This window comes from Corvus cornix, chromosome 1 (assembly GCF_000738735.6).
Source record: "Corvus cornix cornix isolate S_Up_H32 chromosome 1, ASM73873v5, whole genome shotgun sequence".
NCBI lineage: Eukaryota > Metazoa > Chordata > Aves > Passeriformes > Corvidae > Corvus > Corvus cornix.
In genome coordinates this window covers 11,178,040-11,199,139 of record NC_046332.1, presented here as the reverse complement: position 1 = coordinate 11,199,139, position 21,100 = coordinate 11,178,040, and the positions used below count along the sequence as shown (strand labels likewise).

The window sequence follows — 21,100 nt, the reverse complement described above, 5'->3', positions numbered from 1 at the left end:
CACAAACAGCTGATTGTAATTTGAACAATATGCTGTACTCCTGACAAGCGTTTTAATCCCATAGAGAATACCTATTTTAGTATTTTTTTTGCACTACACCCATTACTGTTGTACACACTTTCTGAAGGGACTTTAGTGTTGGACAATCCCTGAAGATAAAGCAATTTGCAGTTCAAAGTTTCCAGACTCACACCCTTTTATCAGTGTTTGTATCATTTTCACTTGTAAAATAAAAGCAAAAGAAGTATTTCAAGCTTCAAAATGTCCTCACCGTATCCATTATAGCTTCTGGACCTCTATCTTCTTGTTCAGCTAAAGCTTTATTGATTGCTTGTACAGAATCTTCTTTTAAGTGCTTTGAAATATCAGTTCTTGATGGCTGCTCTAAATACTCTGGTTCTCCTGCTTGAACTTAGTGACAGAAATAAGATAACAATTTTGTGTGTTAACATAAGGATGAATTTTAAATTGATTCGTTTTATTTGGATCACTGTCTCATAGACAAGGTAACCACACAGAAAATGCAGGGTAGGTCACACAGTTCACAAATACAACTTTACACCAGTCTGTGTCTCATGCCATCTTCAACACTTCCCTGTGAATGTATCTCTGATTTTATATCGGGAACAATAGACCTGTCCTGTCTATAGACCCATTAAAGCTCTTGAGTGAGGGTGTTCATCAATCAATCATCAGGGATGATTGAGAACAAAGATGAGATTCTAGCTGGAGTTTCTGTGGGATACAGAATCAACATATGGAATGACCTCCAGCCACTTGAGTGCAAGATTTATTTTTACTTTGTAAAATAATAAACACATTATATTTTTCTGCCTTAAGGGAAATCTCAGTCTCCTCCACTTGAGAGCAATAAATTGATTAGTACAAATAGTGTCTTATATTCCTTACATGATGAAACCAAATTTTGGCAGACAAATAAAACATTCATTTTGTACTTTCCATTACTAACAAAAGAAAGAGCATGAGTCTCAAAGTGTTTGTGAACTCAAAACTTAGAAAATGATGAAGTAACTCTCTGCAGAGTTTGCAAAACAAGCAATGCCATTAAATCACTGCACTTCTTACACTCATTTTGCAGTCACACATAGTTATGAGAAATATATGCTCAATCTTTAGGACTCAAATACAGCAATGAGAACATCTGGACAGATAATCATCATGTCATCTTTCATGTAATATATACAGCCCACTGCAATGGAGCAAAAGGTGGATGTTACCAAATACCTGGCAGGTTTTTAAGTGTCAAAGCAGCTCTCGTTTATAATCAGATTGCCAGTGGTCCTTATTAGCTGGGTTCCTACAAGCATTGGCCTCACAGCTGCTGCTCAGAATCTTTTCCACAGTTTTAACACCTTCATTTCCACACAGTAATTTCTTAATCACGCCCTACTATTGTTATATCTATTCACTGTACAACACCAAATAAATTATTCTGCTCTTCAGCTCTAAATGCTGTTCTAATTTAAAATGTGAATGAAGGTCTCACACTAAATCATCCTGAATAGAAGAAATATATCATTTACAGACTAACAGACCCTCAAAACAGACTGGTGAGACCTATCTTAAAAAGCTTCCATTTCTACAGGGGAAAAAAAAAAAACAAAAAAAACTCAGGAACTGGGAGGGAAAAGGCAAAAGAACCAATGAATAATTATTTTCTTTAAATAAAAAATGAAATGCAAAAAGCCACCCCAACAAGGCTAAACTTCAAGTACAGTTACCTTAGCCAAGTAAATGGCTGTAATTCAAGATTACACAAATTAACTTCTTCCTTTGTTAAGTTGCAAAATGAGATGTACAATCCCCAGTGATTTTTGGTCCTACTCCCTTTACAAATAGGTAGAAGCAGCTAACCTGGAGCAGGAGAGGGTGCTGGTGCCCTGGGTATCTGAGATAACAATTTCTCCTGCTGTGCCTTCTGAGCAAGTTCTGCATCCCATTCTTCAAGCTCTTTTTCAAAACGTTTATTGTCTTCCTTGACATAATCCCTTAGATCAGAAGGCAGCGTGTCCATTCCAACAAGGATCTGTCCTGTTTCTTTGTTAAATTCCTCTGTGGTAACATGAAATGTAAGTTTCAGAAAAAGAAAGAATAGGACAGAAGAAAGTATGTTCAACAGATTTCCTCAAGTGAATTATCAGAAATGTACGGTGTAACACCAAACCCCCCAAACTATGTTAGTTTTAACTGGTTTTACTATCTGTTGAGCACTCTATGTGAACATTCAGAGAATAGTAACAAACCCCCCCACCACTTCTTTACAGTATTACTGCCACAGAGAGCTGGACACAGCTGAACTTCCCAAGAGAAAAGGGGAAGGAGAGCAGGCCTACAGGAATTCAGAAAGTCAGCTGATAAGAACACCAGCTAAACTGAGTAATCTTCCTTTTGTTTTGAGAATGGTCTGTGCAGAGGTATGCCAGATCCCAGGGGATCCATCAGCTGTAACTGTCCCACAGTGAACAAGCCTCAGACTAAACTGGAATGGCACAGGCAGCCTACAGGGCCCAAACACCCTATGGCTGCAAGTGCGTGACCAACCTTGGCCATCTAGGAATGCCAAGGGTAATATTGGCTCTCATTCAAAAACTGAACAAATGAGCACTTGAGCCTTCTGCCCTATGTGAAAACAGGAACCTGAATATTTTCCCTGACCTACTACTGAATCTCTGGACACTTTCACAGACAGCTCTCTGTCTGCCATTATCAAAACCTTCATGCTAAGGGCTCTCTGTCCTCTCTTCAAACACTTCCATACAAAGCCTTATAGCTGCATATTACTACATGACCTGAAAAAAATTTCCCAATCCATGTATTAGTTAGATTTGATGTGTGGTTGGTAGGGCTAAGTTATTCACATTTCAATTTACTGCATAAGCTTTCAAGTTTCCACGCTCCAGTAGAGTGCATCAGAGCTCTGAAGCTTAGGGAAAAAAAGCAGCTACATAAGAATTTTAATGTCAAAAGGCTCACTTCTCTGTTTCTGTATTTCTCCTCTAATCTTGACATAAACCCTCCAAAATTCTGCAATCACTTGTCTAAAATATTCACAAATTAGCAAACAGTTTATTTTTTTTATCTTAATACTGCTGAAACACTGGCATTGTCTTTATTGATCTAAAAGTTGAACAGCAATTGTTCCACCCACAAAAACAATCTAACAGTTAGGGGCAGGAATAAAACTTTCAATAACTATTAAAAACATTTCAAAAATCTGGAAATCCATGTGAAAGAAGTTTGCTTTACCAATGCATTTAGCTATTCTATATCATGCAGAATCCATGTCGATAACATTACCTTGTATCAAGTATTGCTCCTTGTCATTGATATACATTAGACAATATGCACTGGCATTCCTGTAACCACCAAAAGAATCTCGTTCCAACTCTTCCCAAGTTGACTTTGTCACAGAAATATCATTATATTTCATCCATCTGTTCTGGTGGTGGTCATAAATATATGCCCAGTAGTGTCCTGCATTCGCCTGACCCTCATGAACTAGCACAGCATGCAACCTATAAGGAACCTTAAAAAAACAAAACAGAAAATACAACAAATGTCAACAAACCCTCCTTAACAGCATTTAGTTCCTACTGTATGCCAGCAATAATTGCTACATGAAATAAAAGTAACTGAACTAAAGTTAATCAGGATCAAAACACAACACAGAAGAAAAACAAACAAGTAAAACTAGCAACTCACTAAACATAAGGGCTTGAAACTGTTACTTACCACTAATAGTTACATGAGATCTTAAAAATATTAGTCAGTGTAGAACATAAATTCTACTCTGCTGTCTTTACTGCCACGCATCATTTTTTCTAAATTGCTTAATATTCCTACCTTCATTGTATCTACCAAAAAACCCCTCAAATAAGTCAGCCTTGACTGCCTGTGATTTGCTTCAGTTCCAACCTGGAAAACCTGTCAAAAAGTCTGGAAAGGCACATGCAAATTCAAGGTAATAAACTCAGTGTTTTCTGTGTGACAGTAAGAGAATTTATTGAAATTGATATCTGTGAGTTAAATACTTCAGTTACCCAAAACCAAAATTCCTACAGTAGAATAGGAACACAACTAGTATTTTAAATGTATCAGGAAAAGCATTGCTAAGTAAAGCATGGAAGACCTGAAGAGGTCCTCTCCTCCTCCTGAGGCAAAGGGTGATAGCAGTTTCCAGGATCAGTGTAAAAAGAATTCCAGGCTACATTTGTAAACCAACAAGTAAGAAGATTGGGAAACTTAGTTTCTGTCTAAGTAGCTGGAAATCTGAAGGAGAGAGAGAAGCAGAATGAATGAGTTCTTCCTTCCTTACAAGTCTTTTGAATGCATCTTACAGATTGCCTCATTTTAACCTGCTGGAATAGCACATGAAACATAAAAGGGAAAACTGAGCTTCCCTGCTATGCACAGTGTGCCTGAATGACAACAGCTCAGCTGGGATGAAAAATCCAAAACCAGCTTGTACTGGTGTCACAATCTGGACTGAAGATAAGCAGTCTCTCTAACTCAAGGTGTACTCAGTACCTTTTGCAAGTACCATTTAAGTACTGCAACAATCATAAATACACACATAACTGTGACTTGAGAAACTCCCTGAAGTTATTTTTAACTTTATCATTCCCTTCCAGGCTATATGCAAGTGCTGGAGATTTTGCAACTCCCCTTGAACTGTAAAGCTGAGTGACTGCACAGCAGCTGGAATCAAACAGCCTGTCATTCCAGAGACCAAACTGTACTCTGAACCTCCCAAACACAAGAAGTATATACAGAAGAAATCCTGAAAAGTCCTTAAATCTGAATGCTCTGGGGATTTTAACATTGGTTATTAAATCAGTGTGAAAGTCTCCTTAAAATGGTTGCAAGCCTGTGTATATGCACAAAAAATGCATGCAGATCCTGATTTCAAAAAAAGGTGTCTCTTTAGACTTTGACAGAATAAAATTTTCTCACCCTAAAATCAGGCACTAAAAATCCCCATTGAATTTAAATTGTTTAACTTAAAACCATGCTAACTGGGTCAGCTTGAGGGTCCCCACCCTCTCCTCCAAGTCAGGAGAAGCAGCTGTCAGTCATCCTCGCCAAGCTTTCAGGAAGGTTCCCCACAGAGCTCTGTGACCAGGGTACAGGCGAGTTCAGTGCCAACAGGCATCTCCTGTGATAAACCATTACATCAACCGTAATCAACAGTACAAGGCAACACAAACACAGGTGGCATTAAACTTTGTAGTTTACACTCACACTCACTTTAACCAGGAATGGAGCTTCACCAACTCCATCACATGTAGCTACAGAACAGGTATGTCGAAGCTGCTATATTCAAGATGAACTCCCACAGAAAAAACAGTTGTGTCTCTTTCCCAGCAGGAAGTTCGCAGAAGAAAGGAAATAAAGAAGCAGCTGATGTTTCATTCAAGAGAATGAAACAGTAAAGATTTTGGGAATGTATTTCATATGACCACTTGACAAAGGTTTTATGGACTATTGTAGTCTCCTTAGAATCAAAAAGAACAAAAGGAGAAGACACAGAGCTTCTCAAACAGTTCATAAATATACTAGGAAGCATCCTGCAAATATTATAGGTTCATCTTAAAAATGTGTCTAATTTTATGCACCTAGAACTTGACTTGCAAGAGAAAAGCTTTCAATCCTGCAATTGTATTGTCCAGAGAGGAACATCAATACTGTGAAACTGCTCCCAGGGGATGCAGCAATACCTGGCTATCAATCACCCAGAGACAGAGACAGGCAGGGAAAAGCAGACAGCTGTGCGTACCTGCCTCCTTCCTATTGTGCCTAAACAGCCACAGGGACAAACCAGCTGAGCTGCAGAAGGGCAGCTTCCCTTCCAGCCTGTGATTTCACAGATGGGTTCAGCACCTGCTAGTGTTTTACTAAGTAATCTCCTTCTTCTTTTGTAATGACAGCTGACTTGTATGTTTGCTATCCAGAGGTATTTCCTCCTGCAACACCTAAGCCAACACAGGTAGACTACTGGGATGCAAGTTACCAAATTAATTAATTTTGCTGTTAGATGACATGTAGCCTGTGGCCTTCTTGTTATAAAACAAGTATTAAGGAAAAAAAACTGCCTACCAGTAGCAAGCTTAAAGAAAGTCATCTAGGCAAATCTGCCTGAAATCCTTAACATCAGAGTTCAGCTGCCAGGAACTACTACAAGCCATGTACAAAATGAAAACATACCTCAAGGAAAACTGTAAGCTGAACAGATCTTACTTGGAATGAAAATAGTTCTTACTACTAACAGAAAGTAACAGAGGAAGTAATCCTTAACCTTAAAACCTGTCAGAGTGAGAGAACATGAGTATATGAACATAAGAAACAGCAGAGGAGCCACAACTCCACAGTAAAACATTCTAAAAGCACTGTTCAGATTACACAGAAGGAGAATTTGATAAAAGACAGCTTAGACTAATAATCAGGGTTGTGACTGATACCAAACCCAGACAGTTTAAAACAGCAACAAAAAGCCAAGCCAACAACAACAAAACCACTCACTGGAATTAACTACAAATCCCAATCAGGAACCTTGAATTTCCACATATTAGCATGGAAGTTGCAATACACAGTGGCAGTAAGCAGCAAAGTAAGTAGTACTTTCCTGTGTCTAATGCTTCAACACCTTAAAGCCATAAGGTTACTGAGCAATATGGACAAATCAGGGCAAGAAAATTTTGTTGTGCAAAACTGCATTCAGGTGAAAAACGGGGATCAGAGATAGAACATATTTGGGCTTTTCATCACAGTTGCTTGAATTTAAGCTTGTCACCTGCAAAATATTGTAATGCTGTCTTTCATCTGACTGCGCACAACTACAGGGCTTGCAAAACCCATTATGACTTTCCAATGAAATTTCCCAAAACACTAGATAATTGTTGTACACTTGCTCTGTTTTCAAGCATCTAAGAACTTCTAAAAAGTGACAAAAAGGATCTATTTTCAATTATCTCACATCAAAACTGTACTTACTTGGACCATTGTTTTGTCAGAGTACATCAATTCAATTGTCCGATGTATTCTAGATATACTTTCTTGTAAATCTGAAAGACAAAGAGAAGAAAGAACCTCTCTTCCACAAGGCTGTATAATTGCACATGGCTGCATCTCTATTTTCTCTCACAAAAAGCCAAACAGGGGTGGGTTTCACACGTGCTACGCCCGTCTACATGCCAAACGCTAAACTTTCCTGGATGAAAGATTTCCCCGCCTTGCACCAATCCTTTCCTGCAGCAAATGCATTCCCCAGTGTGTGGCATTACCTCTTGTGTCATTCTCTACTTCAGTCCTCCAGCGATGCAAGCAGCCCTCCAGGACAGACAGCTCCTCCTCCGTGATGTGCCTTGGTGCCGGATGCATCGGCAGGTCAGGTGGAATCCGTGATTGTGTGAATGGTTTATGTATTACTGATCTTTGTACAGGAGATGTGCTTGGGACATCTGAAGATGAGGGCCCCTGCTGTTCTATTGTGCTGCATTCATTCAAAACATGAAATACAAAAATTGAATCATCACATAGACAGACCAAAAGTTTTACCATAAAAACAAGCTTTTAATCTGAAAATGGGCATTTTAAAGGTAACAATTTCCTACAGTGCAGTTCAGGACAGCTAACTACAATAGCAATATGGAATCAGTATGTAAATTCTGAAAGCTTTGTGGTATATTACATATTAGCACAACAACAGTTGGCTTTATTTGAAACACTACTGAACAATTTCAAATCACGTCATACAAGTAAGTAACTGGTTTGAAACATTTACAGCTAAATGGCAGAGAGAGAAGTCACAGCAGTTTGTCTTATGGCCAACTGACCATAAAATCCAATAAGCACAAATTCTCAGTTTAATAACTTCTTAATGTGTCTTATGCCTAGCAGACATACTTTTTCTAATGTCCTACCTACAACTTAAGTTAGGTGAACAGCAATAATGAAGGGACCTCTGATATTTATGGCACACTGGATATGAGCTACCAACTGATCTAAATTCGTTCCAAACCACTCTAAGTCAAGCTGCAAAGCAGCCATCTTAGGAGAATTCTGCAAGAGCAGCAGGGTAATAAAAATGAGGACTTGTAACAAATTTTTTTCTTTCCATCAGCAAGATCACCTATATATAATTACACTGAAGAACAGGAATGTGAAGATCTTCCTTGCAAGCTACTGAACTTTTGTGTACAGCATCATAACGCAGCCTGAGGAACCTGGATTCTTCAGGAGTTTAGAAAGTTCTGAGAACTTTCAGAGCTGAAAATGTCACTCCATATACCATGTGTTTCTATGGATGTACAAAAAAGCCACAATACTTACATTTCTACAGAACAAACTTGCTATTTGAAGAAGTTTCAACAGTGTCTTACTTTTGATACTGCATTTCATGCAAGCAATGGTAACTTTTAAAAGTTTGTCTTCTCTTATCAATCATCATTATTTCTGCTGGCATTATATCAGTAAGACATTTGATATCGTTTTAAAGTCTTTTTAAATTCATGTACTTCACTTCTCTGAACAAAAAATTTAAACTTGACTGAGCCAGAAGACAGAACCCCACTGTCCAAATACAATATACAAAGCTATGTTATAAACTGTTATAAATTCCACTTATCCAAAGTTATACTCTATTACCATAGAATTATTTAGGTTGGAGAAAACTTCTAAGATGATCAAGTCCAACCGTTAACCCAGCACTGCCAAGTCCACCACTAAACCATGTCCCTCAGTGCCACATCTACATGTATTTTAAATCCCTACAGGGATGACTCCAACACTGCCCTGGGCAGCTTGTTCCAACCTTTGACAACCCTTTCTGTGAAAAAATGTTTCTTAGTATCCAATCTAAACCTCCTCTAGCACAACTTGAGGCCGATTCCTTGTGTCCTGTCACTTGTTACCTGGGAGAAGAGGCCAGCTCCCATCTGGCTATGACGTCCTATCAGGGAGTTGTAGAAAGTGATATAAGGTCTCCCCTGAGCTTCCTTTTCTCCAGGTTAAGTCCCCCCAGCTTCCTTGGCTGCTCCTCCTCAGATTTGTGCTCCAGACCCTTCCCCAGCTCCACTGCCCTTCTCTGCACATGCTCCAGTACCTCAATGTTCTTCTTGCAGTGAGGGGCCCAGAGTGGGACACAGGATTTGAAGTGTGACCTCAGCAGTGCCCAGCACAGGGGGACAGTCGCTGCCCTGGTCCTGCTGCCACACTATTGCTGATACAGGCCAGGTGCCATTGGCCCTCCTGGCCACCTGGGCACTGCTGGCTCATGTTCAGCTGCTGCTGACCAGCACCCCCAGGTCCTTTTCTGTTGGGCATCATCTGCAAACTGACTAAGCCTACACTCAATCCCCTATACCGAGTTACTAGCTTAAAGAGAGAGAAAAACAACATTATTGGACATTTATGGTTCTGGTACTTTAGCTACTCGGCTTTTAAGAAGTCAGATTATTAGGTTCCTGACAAACTTGGTAGAATACGTAAACTGCATGGCAGAAAAGAGCTTAGCTCCCAGGCAAGAAGTAAAGAGATGAACTGCACACCAGAAACTGTGACGCTATGCAGCACACACACTCTGCCCAATTCAGATTCTTAAACAATACACATTGGAATCAGTGACCTCACCAGATCTTCTGTCTATTTAGAATTGTAGATTGGGCTGTGCTTGAAAATGGTAATCTCCTTGTGAAGACATTTTTGTAAGTGCATGAGACAAACTCAGGTCATTAACATTTTTGTTTATTCAAGCCTGCCGTGCTGAAAGAAAAGAGCAGAAACTTTACCCCCCTTAGGAGACGCCTGGTTTTATTGATCTGGTGAACAAAGCAGCTGAACGTGCTCCCTCTCTCCCAGAGGCTGGTTTGCTCTGGCCTCTGCCCCAGGGAGCAGAAGGCAGCCCTTACCTGGGGGGGATCTGTGGCGGCAGTGTGCCGCTGGCGGGGGCACTGGCACCCAGGTCATCCACGGGGGACGTGCACACCGGCTTGCTGGAGGCGAACTCCAGGGCATACTGCAGGACATCTACCAAGGGGAATCGTTTAGGACCAGAACCATAGCTTAAATATCTGTTAACCACAAAACGTATTAATGCCATGACTCACAGATATTAAAAAAAAAAGATTAAAAAGAAAAAAATTTCTTTGGTTTTTTTTTTTTTTTGTTGACTGCAATTAATTAAAGCAAGCCTCTCCTAGCATGTTTCATGAATCAGAATTACAACACTTATACACAGCTTCCAAAGAAAGGAGAAAAGAAAAGAGATATAGAAAGGAAATCTCCAGTAAGTATACAAGGTGTATAATTGCAAAGAGTTATTTTATGTAGCCCATAATACTATTTGCATTTACACAGTTATCTATAGTACCGTTCTAATCTCTGCTGTAAAACTGTGAGGTACTCTTTGAGTCTCTTGATTTCATCTCGTTTAATTCTTGTTATTTCTCTGTTTTTGTGCATATACCTGTAAAACATGAAATTTAGAAAGTAGTATCAGCCCACAGTATCCCAACAGTGAAACTGAGGTCTGTCCCCATCAACCACACTGCATAGTGCTAATAAAAGCTCACACCCTCTAGAACCTACAACATACCTCAGCACTAAAACAGAACTGAGAAGAAAATAAGCCTTCCCTTCCACAACTTTCAGAAGATGCTTTTTCCCCAGTGTCAAAATCTCTGTTCATATCATGGATGACAAACATGTAATAGAAAGCTACTATTAGAGAAAGTCTAAATTAAGTGGTTTAAGTAGCAACCACAGAGCAACACTCTTGTTTCATTGTTTAGGTTCACAAACAACATTCAGCAGCTAACTGAAAGCCATCCTGATATTTCTGCTCTACAGAGAAACTGCATCCACTCATGCTGAAAATTGACTGCATGTTTGAAGAGTATCTGGAACACCACGAAATACCCAACTTGTCACCCTCTTTCCCAAATGGACCCATAAACAGTGTGATTTTTCAAAGTATTTTGCCTGTGTACACAAGTAGCTAGCAATAAATCAAAGTGGAAACAGGTTTTTGACACAAAGGAGCAGTATGTCTTAAATTGTTATCTATGTGTATTTTCTGAAACAGATGAAACCCATGAAAACTCTAACTTGTATAAATAGAACATAAATTTACTGTGATTTAAGTGAGCATGAAAAACATAATCAACTTTAACAAACTCACAAGATTTATTTCATGTTCATACTAAGATTTCATTGATAATATCATACCATACCTGTCTAGATACAAAATTGGAGGAAATTCTAATTTGTTGTGTATCTTCTCTGGTCTCCCCAAAGCCTGATTAAACTCAAATCTTGATAGCTCAAAAGTTAAGACAGGAGGAAGCTCTGTGAACCAATGCTGGATAAAAAAAAAAAAAAAAAACACAAAAAAACAAAAAACAGAAACCCCTAACATTAATGCCTTCCAATAGCAGAAATTCAGTAATAATGGTACAATACCTGCACTCTGACACAGCTGTGAGAGAAATTGGTTTTAGAAGGTGGGTCAACATAAAATTTCTGAAGTTCCCATCTTCTCCCTTAACTGTAAACACAGACCATTTGTTGCCCATGGTGCATCAAAGCTTTGCTGTGTTCCAGCAGAGGAAGCAGAAAGGCTTGTTCCACTCACATTTATCTCACTCATACAAAAGTCAGCTCATGCATGAACCTACCTGCCTTGCCAACTGTTCTGTTCTCTTCACTCCTCAGTGACATGAAAGGGTTGTTTTCACTGCTAGCAAGTGCTCTTCCTGCTACAGTTCTCCCAGACTCAACTTCCTGATCCTTTCATTCACCTGGTATCATTTAAAGTTTCTAATGACCCCCTCTGAAACAGGATCAGCAAGTGTTTGACATTTCCTCCATATTAACAGCTTGACGTTTCTGCTCATGTCTCTAATCACTGCCATCATCATCTCATCCCATTTGACTTTGACTACTCAGTAGAGGTCTATCCACATGAGACTTCATTTCTTTTTTTACATACATTGCTTCTCAACTACAATACAAATCCAGTTCCAGTACTGGAGATCTTTTTTTTCCTCTCCATTGTCAAATGTAACAACCACAGTCTACCCATTTAATAACTTATGGGTATCTGACCATCACCTGAAGTTTCTCTGATTGCTGCAGACACCACTGGCACATATTTGTCATCAATGCCATAGTCCAGACGTGGCATTTGACTCAGGGCTCACTTCAAGTTCTCCTATCCAGCCAAATATCTTGAATAGTCTTTTCATACAATACCTGGCAAACAGCCTTTTTTTCATGTGCTCATGGCTAAAATCGTCTTGAAGCATGATTTAAATTCCTCAGGACAGGGAATGTCTCCCTTTTCTGTTTCTCCATTAGCTCACTTACTGACACCCTGCTCTGTGACTGAGGCTTTTAGACATCATGATAACAGTAACAACAACAACAACAATAATAATAATAAAAGTGAACAAGCTAAATAACCCATTAGAGGCAATGGTGGGAATAAGGAGAAGAAATGCAACACTACTTTGAAGATCAGTTAAGGGAGACCCTGTTAAAGCTACAATAAATTCAGAGTTCTTTAGTACTTCCAAACCTTCCAATGCATTGTAACATCTTTCAGACATTGTATTTAAATGTAACGACTAAAAGAAGCAATATTATTATGGATTATTTCAGGGAAACATAACCAATTTACTTTTCCATGGTAATAATGCAGCAATGTTCTTCTAGAATAGGACTTAATACATTACTGTTCTTGGTTTTCCACCACTGCCAGTCTGTTGTATGACTTCTATTTCCATATGCTACGAAGCCAAGCCAACAATTTCACAGAACTCAAAGCTTAATAGTATAAGACCTGTACATCACTATCCTGCTGTTTCCCACCTTCCCAGCATTACAAGTTAAAAAAGCCTCAAAACCAAACCAAAAACACCAAAACACCCAAGTCTGACATTTCTAGTCAAGCATTTATAACATAACTGACATTTTATGCAAGAATACACACAGGTTTTAACTGTAACTTCGTAAGATGAACAACTGGGCTCTTGTAGCAGGTACATACAAGGTTTCACCTAGCATGAAGAAACTAAACTTGGGATTGTACCAAGAAATTTATGAGATTTTGTTTTCTTCAAATTATATTTCAGGAAATATGCTCATTGTAAAAGGGATGGTATAAAACATTTGTTGTAAAACACAAAATTGGCACCAGAACTTCAGACTGGAGGATGATTTCAGTGTGCGTCACTAGGCTTCACAGTTAAACCCTGTGTGTACTATGATACGATTAAAGGAAGCAAAACTTCATTACTGCAAGAGATTGACATCAAGGAAGAAATTATACCTGAACTTTTTACGCAAGTAGGAAAAAACCTCCTACAATTTCCAATCTTTAAAATAACTGTGATGAAACATGAACAGCTGGGTAAAGAGAAACAGCTCAGCCTTTACAGGCAGTAACGATTCCCACATAGACAGCAGGTGCCATGAACCATAAAAACCAGACAAGAAACCCAAAGAAAAATAAAGGGCACTACAACAAGATACTAAGAGAAGTCCACAGAAGCACTTAACTCACCTCCTGGCCAGACTTTGCAGAGTTTTCTGAATGGAGAGATTCAATTTCCCCTTCAATCATTGCAGCTTCTAGGCACTCATGCAGATCTTTAAAGCCATTAACCTGCAGTGGATACTGGCCAAACATTTCTGTGTTTTCAAATTTTTTACCTTCACATGAAAAATTAAACAGATAATGTTTTAGAAACAAACATTTACTTGAAAGAAACCCTATCTAACCTCAGTCAATTGACCTAGTCTACTGAACAATACACACACACTTTCTTATCGAACAATTTAATTATATGGCCAAAGACAATTTATGCAAAAATGTTGCTCAAACAATATTGAAAATTACTGTATTTTCCTCTTCAGCCCATTTTTTGTATTGTTTTAGCATCTTCTGGTAATAAGCAAACTCAAAATTACTTTGGAGCACGGACATATGGGAAGTTTCACACATATAAATCAAAGTTCTCCTCCTGCAGATAGGAGCTTAATAATACAAACGTATGTTGTATCAGCGAAGTCAGTAGAATTGCTGGTATGAAAGAGACCTTTGTATAAGTGCATTTTGCAGAAATAAACCACAAAAGAAAACATTCATGATTTCTGTCCTGAAAACAAGATTATAATTTGGTAACACTGTATAAAGATGTAAGAGCAAACATGAGGAGAAATATGGGGGACAAGTGATTTCAACCTAGGATTTCAATTTATTTCAACCCAAAGTCAGTAACAAGTCTTGCATCTCCTAGTTTTTCATTTACTTGATTTTTATATATCTCCTCTGTTAAAATGAGAATGTAAGGGATGAAAGTAGCTAAACGTAAAGGAGCGAGAATGCTAGCTCCTAGCAAGGAATCTGCCAAATGGTTCTAAAATCTGACAACAGCTCATTAGAAACATGTTCAAGGTCACAGAATAACCTGGAAGCCACTTAAAAGACTATACCTGCTTCATTCAAATGTAAAAGTCATTCACTTGGATGGAGGGCAGAATCACCAACATTAAAATGACTCAAAAGTATTTTCATAGCCTCTTGGAAATAGAGAACAGTACAGTTCTGCAGATCTACTAACTACATACAGATAAGATAAAGGCAAGCTTGTTGTACGGTCTCTTCCTCCTTAGTGCTCTCTCTGACACTGCCCTTGAGCAGGTTTTCACTGACTGGTTTTCCAAAAAACTGGTGAGTTTTCCATACAAGAAATTGTGCAGAAGGAAATACAGTAATGACGTTTTAAATTGCATTAAATGAATCAGAGAGAGCATGAGAGAACAGCTCAGTGAAATACAGTATCTTGCCTTCTGTACACCATCAGTAAGCGGTAACACTGCCTTCATAATTTCTTCCAAGCATTTTCCCCTCAGCATTTCACCCCAACTTCTGTTTTCATAACCTTCAGGAGCTGAGTGTATGTTCTCAGTGCAGCAGTCTTCGTGGATCCCTGCAGCTCGCTGCATTTCTCTTCAGTCTCATACTTGACAAACCGTATTTGTCACAGACAGATGTATGTCTGTGTGTTCTCCACATCTGCTTCTGCAGAAGTAGCTAAAATCCTACAACTGCATCAGTCACTTGTGTGCTTGGACAAGCACTGAACAGACATGACCAGAGAAGTCCAAGTAAATTCTGATGCATACCTTCAAGTACACCTACGGCTAGAAATCGCCCATAAAACAACTCCACCATTGGATTCTTTGGTTTCTCTCCATCCCTAAAAAACAGGAACTATGTTAGTGCACAAAAAAAATAAAATCAAAGTCAAAGCTACAACCTTTGATTTATAAAACTATGAACAGACTATTCTGAACTCATTATAGAAATGTTGCCCATTTCAGTGTTAATTTATTTTTGTACTTTCCTCTAATAACAATGATTCAGTTATTTGCAGGGAGAAGTATATTCTGAAAACTAATATTCAGAAGTGTTTCATTCTAGGACAATCTGTGCAAATCAGATTCAATTTGTGAGTGGTTAAACTGTACAAAACCCTTGTAAAAACTATTTCTTGCAACATCCTAGAAAAAATTATGTATTCAGAAGAGTTTCCAGATGCTCGTTAATACAAACTCCTGAGATGAGAAAGAGGAGGGAGGTTTTGAAGTATTTCAACTACAGGATCAAAAAGCAAAAAGGCATTCAAATTAAAAAAAGCCTAATTGATTATCTACAAAACATTTCTACTCTTTATATACTCTGGACTTCATTGAGCTAGATTGCTAACATGAAATAAGAGGGTGAAAAAAGACAACTCATGGAAAAAACCCGGAAGTATTGACATGTATGGAAAAAACACACTTGAACTAAAGCTACAGAGTCAAAATTTTTTCAGCCATACAGAGAAGTGCATTTTTGGTCATATGGTTTGCTTTTCCCTCATCCAAATGTTCAACATACAGAGCTAGAAAAAAATCTTACCTCTCTTCTTCAGCTTTAATTTGGAAGGCATCTTCTAGCCAATCTAATAATTTGTGTGTGAATTCACTAACGTCTTGCTGTTAAACATAAAGTGATCAGTTCACATATGTAACAGAACACAATGAAGTGTCACCTTACAAGACCTATTTAGCAGAAATCCCTTCCCCTCCAACAGCGTTCCAAAATCACACTATGTCTAAGACTATGCCATGATTGGTTTTTTATGAGTGGCTCTGGTGTTCCTCAGCAGTGACACTGTCCTGTGATCCTTGTTACTTGGGCTCAGCTTTCACACCATGCAAGTCCAAAGGCATCTCGTGAATCCCATTGTTCAAACCCTTTGGTATCTAACAAGTGGTGACTATTATTACTTCCATCGAGCACTAAATTCAGTGCGCTGTTGTAATTGAACACCTCAGCCACGTAACCTTATGTGGGAAAACAAAGTATCTGAAGAAACAAAATGTTTCTCAAAAAAAAAGCAGAATACGCACATTATGATTTGGGTAATCATCTTGAATATGAATATTTAAATCCTCCAAAACAACATCTAGACAAGCAACATAATAGGATTGTACTAGCCCTGGATGTACTGTTATATCAGAAGAGTATTTTTCTTTCAAAAACCCCCAGACTTAGAAGCTAAGCTACATCCTAAAGGCAAGAATGTTGAACTATTAGTTAATTTCTATGATAATAGGAAGAAAGTGCATTGAATAAAATAGCTCTGCTGTCTGGAATTTTTTTTTTTAATCTTTCTAATAAAAGTAACTAGAAATCACATAATATTGTAGGAAAAGCACAAAGACTACGATAATCAGAAGGTGCTTTCCTGTGGACATTTTGAAATTCTGTTGCTCACTGTAAGTATTTCCTAATACAATATGACCATATGAAAACATGCATAAACTTGATTAAAAATACATGGAAATTACCTGTTGGGAATCATTTGATTTAAAAGCATCTTTAAGAATTTCAACCGCTCTTGATGGATCAACATATTTTCGCTTTGAACCAACTAGAAGTGCAAACAGGTACCTCAATTCCCGCATGAAAGGCAGATTCCTATGTTCCTGTAGGTGAAGAATGAAAATATTGAACAAAGTGATAGCAGAAATCTACTGTACAGAAGCGTTACCCAATAAACTGAGTGTATAATGCCATAATAATATGCAAGGTTACTTGTAGTACTACCAACGTAGTGCAAGGTATGCCTTTTACTTGTCAGTTTTACAAAATAATGCAGTTCTCTGACAAGAAAATTACATTTCAGAAACTAAAAGCTCCCTGAAATCATATCTAGGTGATGCTGTTTTTCCTGAAATGGGCCTGAACTGACAACTGGACAAGAGGAGTTGCATTTAGGACAGAAATGTTTCTCTCAAGACTTACAAAGCCTTAAGTAATACATCACAGCAATATGCATTATTTTACTGAAATTAGTATTCCTCTATACCTCTAGCAGAATTTCATGTGAGCCTACACACTATTCAGCACCTTTTTTAAGCTTAATTTTTACTGAAGACTAGATTTCTAAGGTCTACATTAACCTTTATTTTTCTCTTGACACAAATAAAATAGCTTGCTCTCCTTTCTACCTAATTTGAAGTACACTTCATGTGACTATGGCATTCTTTTTCTGGTTTCCAGAAGAGAAGAAATACTTTCTGCCTGTATAATGAAAAACAAACAAACTGAAACACAAATGCCATAGATTTAATCACAGGTTACCAATGCTGTGGAGATCAGATATCTACTCCTGAGTAGATAGTTGGCAAATGCTTGTGAAATTAAACCCCATGTAATATCCACTTGTGTTTAGAACAAAGTATCATTCAAAGGCAGCACAGATGTCTGATGCTGGTCAAACTGGAATTGCTTGATGACAAACTATTTCACATGCTCATTGAACGACAGACTTGTTTAGTCGCTCCTGTGTCAATCCAGTAGGCATAAAGCTTTTTGTATGTAAAATCGGGTTTATTTCAGCTTTAAAAACTGCACAGTGAGTCAACATGTTCCACATAATACCTAGAAAATACTTCTAGTCATGTAAATCTCTGAATTTAACTTGCTCTGCTAGTCCACCTTGCAATTATAAACACCTGCCAGCTATAAACACTGTTTGTTCACAGAAAAGGCTGAAGACTTCACATGCCACCCTAATTCAGCATTAAATCATCCTAATTTCAGAACAAAATCAGTCTCCCATTTAGACACTTAAAGCACTATGAAACAACAAAAGAAGGAAACGAATTGCAAAAGTTGTATTTTTCTTGCTGCTTTCATAAAGTAATCTAATAAAATGAACAGAATTTCAAATTTTAGGTAACATTTTATCAAGATGCTTCAATACTGGTGATAATATAATAATAATGTAGATCATTAGCCATAGAATACTCTAGATCTTACCTTATTTTTGTTAAATGTGAAGTACATAGGCATTATTATAATGTGCATAGTACATTACTGCATTACCCAAATTTACACCACTAATTTGGCTGAATTTTAGCCATACTTGTAGCCTTAGCTTGAACAACTGGCTACTAATGTCAGTAGGATTATTTGGAACAAGTATCTACAAAGGCTACCAAAGTTCTCTAAAACTAGGGAAATTCTTGCTGCTTTTTGAAAAAGCTCCATTTAATGCATTAGACATGATCCTTGACAAGAACAAACCCTAAAATCCTCAAAGTAAGGTGGGCCAGTCCCCAAGAAAAGGTATTGAGTTCCACAAAAAGACTTTCACATTAAAACAAAGAACTGATGAAGTGATCACAGCACAGCATACAGCTCTCACCTCTAAAGCATCCTGTACACCAACACAAAGGACCCCTAAAATCAGTTTTTAACTAAACACTGCATGGAAATCTCATAATCTAAGACCATTCTCTATTTTATCACCTATCCTGCCTACATAAATAATTTCTTAATACATGTTGGAACAACTTACTATTATAAATGCTTATAAAGCAGTCCACATATTTAATACATAGCAAACATTCATTGCAGCCAATCAGTTCACCAGGAGAGTGAGATAATGATAAGATTATAGTAATACCAGAACAGGCAGAAGGATGTGCAAACCTGTAGGGCAGTAACCCCCTTCCTCTGGTTAAAAAATGTTTCCTGAAGATATCACTGAGGCCAAATATTTAGCTGGTCTCACTGTGTACAGCAAAAATGTGCGTACACACTGTTCATGTTCAAGAGCTAAGAGAACTGGGACAGCAAAGAAGCTGCAGTAACTACAGAGAACTGCATTTGTTTTACAGAAAGAAACCAAGGGAGAAAAATTATTTTCAAACTAAAAAGAGCAAGATCAAATTGGAGATTTTAAGTGTATGCCCAAATCCAGAAAATCAAAGACCAATTATCTGAGACAAATAGGGTGGGGCTGTTGTTTGTTTGAGGGTTTTTTGAAGTAAAAATTTATACCAATGACTTCTGGATTAAAAAGTTTACATGCCAAATTATTCATAGCATTTGGATTCAACATATTGATGGGAAAGAACAAACACCCTGCTCTGCAATATTCCCTGAAGTACAACCACATGCTTTAATGCTAAATCAAGAGATAGTCATGACCCCAGCATTAAACTCTAATTCCCACCAACTGGAAGAACAACAGGATGTAAACTCAAGTATTCAAAATCTGGGATTATTAAAACATGTCCCTTATTAGCAAGGAAATTTGATCCTGGAGAATGTCAGTCACATATGGTAGTTAATATTAGAACAAAAATAAAAACAAAACCAAAACTAAGGCAAAATGGTTTTAAAATAAGTAAGCAGTCAGAAGTAAATTCCAGGGCTTTACTGTTTTTTTTTTTTTTTTTTTATTGTCAACAGGTAACTTATATTACAACTTTTAATCAATCTGCCTCTAATTGCCTTCACTTATAAAGATATAAAGGCACCATATTTGGGGGCATGCATGGTTATGTCTTCTATCTAAATTCCAACTAGTGAAGTGATCCCTTATCCTAATTGTTTTTCAGCTGTAGATAAGACAGCTGAGTACACCAAGTAATAACGTTACTTCATTCTGGAATGAAAGGAGAGGACACAAACTACTGCCAGAGATTCTTTCCAGAAAGCCTGCAGAAAGCAAGGTTTCTGCACAAATCCACGCACTTGCCTGGAGTCACACCATTTCACACAAACTTATTATTATCATTGTCTGTCATGGTCAGAATTTCTAATATATGGCACTTTGGAACTGCTAAAGGCATTTGGCTGCAAGTGTCAATGCTTGGGCTGGATGTTTTTGTAAACAACAGCTTCTTATTAGCTATTTCACACCACCTTTTAGATGCCAATTGCTTTTTACATGCTGAAAAATGAACACAATTTCTGAGTACTGAAGGATATTACTAAAAAATTATATGATGAAAAATTAAATAGTGGGCAGCAAGTCAATCTAAAAATAAAAATATTTTAGTACAACTCTTTGGTAAAGCATGACTTTCTTATTATAATACACTGCCCCATCCCCACCTTGTGTTGGGAACACTACCCATGTTTTATTTTCACACCAATCTCATGACCTAGTGCAAATATGCTTTCCTACCAAAATAAGTGACTTCTTGCACTTTGAATGTGGTAGAGAAAGAAGGGGGCAAGGTAGGGGAGAAATTATCCAGTCCTGACTGAACATTCAACTTGCCTTTTATGGTACATGCCCAGAGGTTTAGAAAATGGACACTGTCTTCCCTTTGTCTGTTTTCTTTTGCTTCTCTAATTACAGCTCTTACTTTTGCTAGTGAACATTCCAGACAAGCCTGAAGGGACAAGCAACTAAGAACAGGCTAACAACACACTCCCTTCTTTAAATCTGACAAGAAAGGGGAAACAAAAGTCTAATTTACTGTGAGGGTGGTGAGGCACTGGAACAGGTTGCCCAAAGAAGCTGTGGATGTCCCATCCCTGGGAGTGCTCAAGGCCAGTTTGGATGGAGCTCTGAGCAACCTGGTCTAGTGGAAGGTGCCCCTCTCCAGGGCACAGGGGTTGGAACTAATTCATCTTTAAGTTTCCTTTCAACCTAAACCATTCCATGATTCTAATTCCTTGATATGCAAAAATTCATTGCTCCATAAGTTCTTGCTAAAAATC

At 38.0% G+C, this 21,100-nt stretch overlaps 1 protein-coding gene across 2 annotated transcripts in view; it reads right to left on the bottom strand.

Moving 5' to 3' along the window:
- Positions 1-21,100, bottom strand: part of USP25 (ubiquitin specific peptidase 25) — an 89,629-nt gene that overhangs the window by 18,145 nt on the left and 50,384 nt on the right. For both annotated transcript variants that reach the window (XM_039556325.1, XM_039556335.1), the window contains exons 7-18: positions 16,921-17,058; positions 15,986-16,062; positions 15,208-15,281; positions 13,583-13,731; positions 11,250-11,377; positions 10,388-10,483; positions 9,927-10,088; positions 7,302-7,510; positions 7,012-7,082; positions 3,319-3,547; positions 1,876-2,073; positions 272-411 (exon numbers count right to left, since the gene is read on the bottom strand). In XM_039556325.1, the coding sequence (XP_039412259.1) occupies positions 272-411; positions 1,876-2,073; positions 3,319-3,547; positions 7,012-7,082; positions 7,302-7,510; positions 9,927-10,088; positions 10,388-10,483; positions 11,250-11,377; positions 13,583-13,731; positions 15,208-15,281; positions 15,986-16,062; positions 16,921-17,058 (1,671 nt within the window). The remainder of the gene's footprint in view (positions 1-271; positions 412-1,875; positions 2,074-3,318; positions 3,548-7,011; positions 7,083-7,301; positions 7,511-9,926; positions 10,089-10,387; positions 10,484-11,249; positions 11,378-13,582; positions 13,732-15,207; positions 15,282-15,985; positions 16,063-16,920; positions 17,059-21,100) is intronic.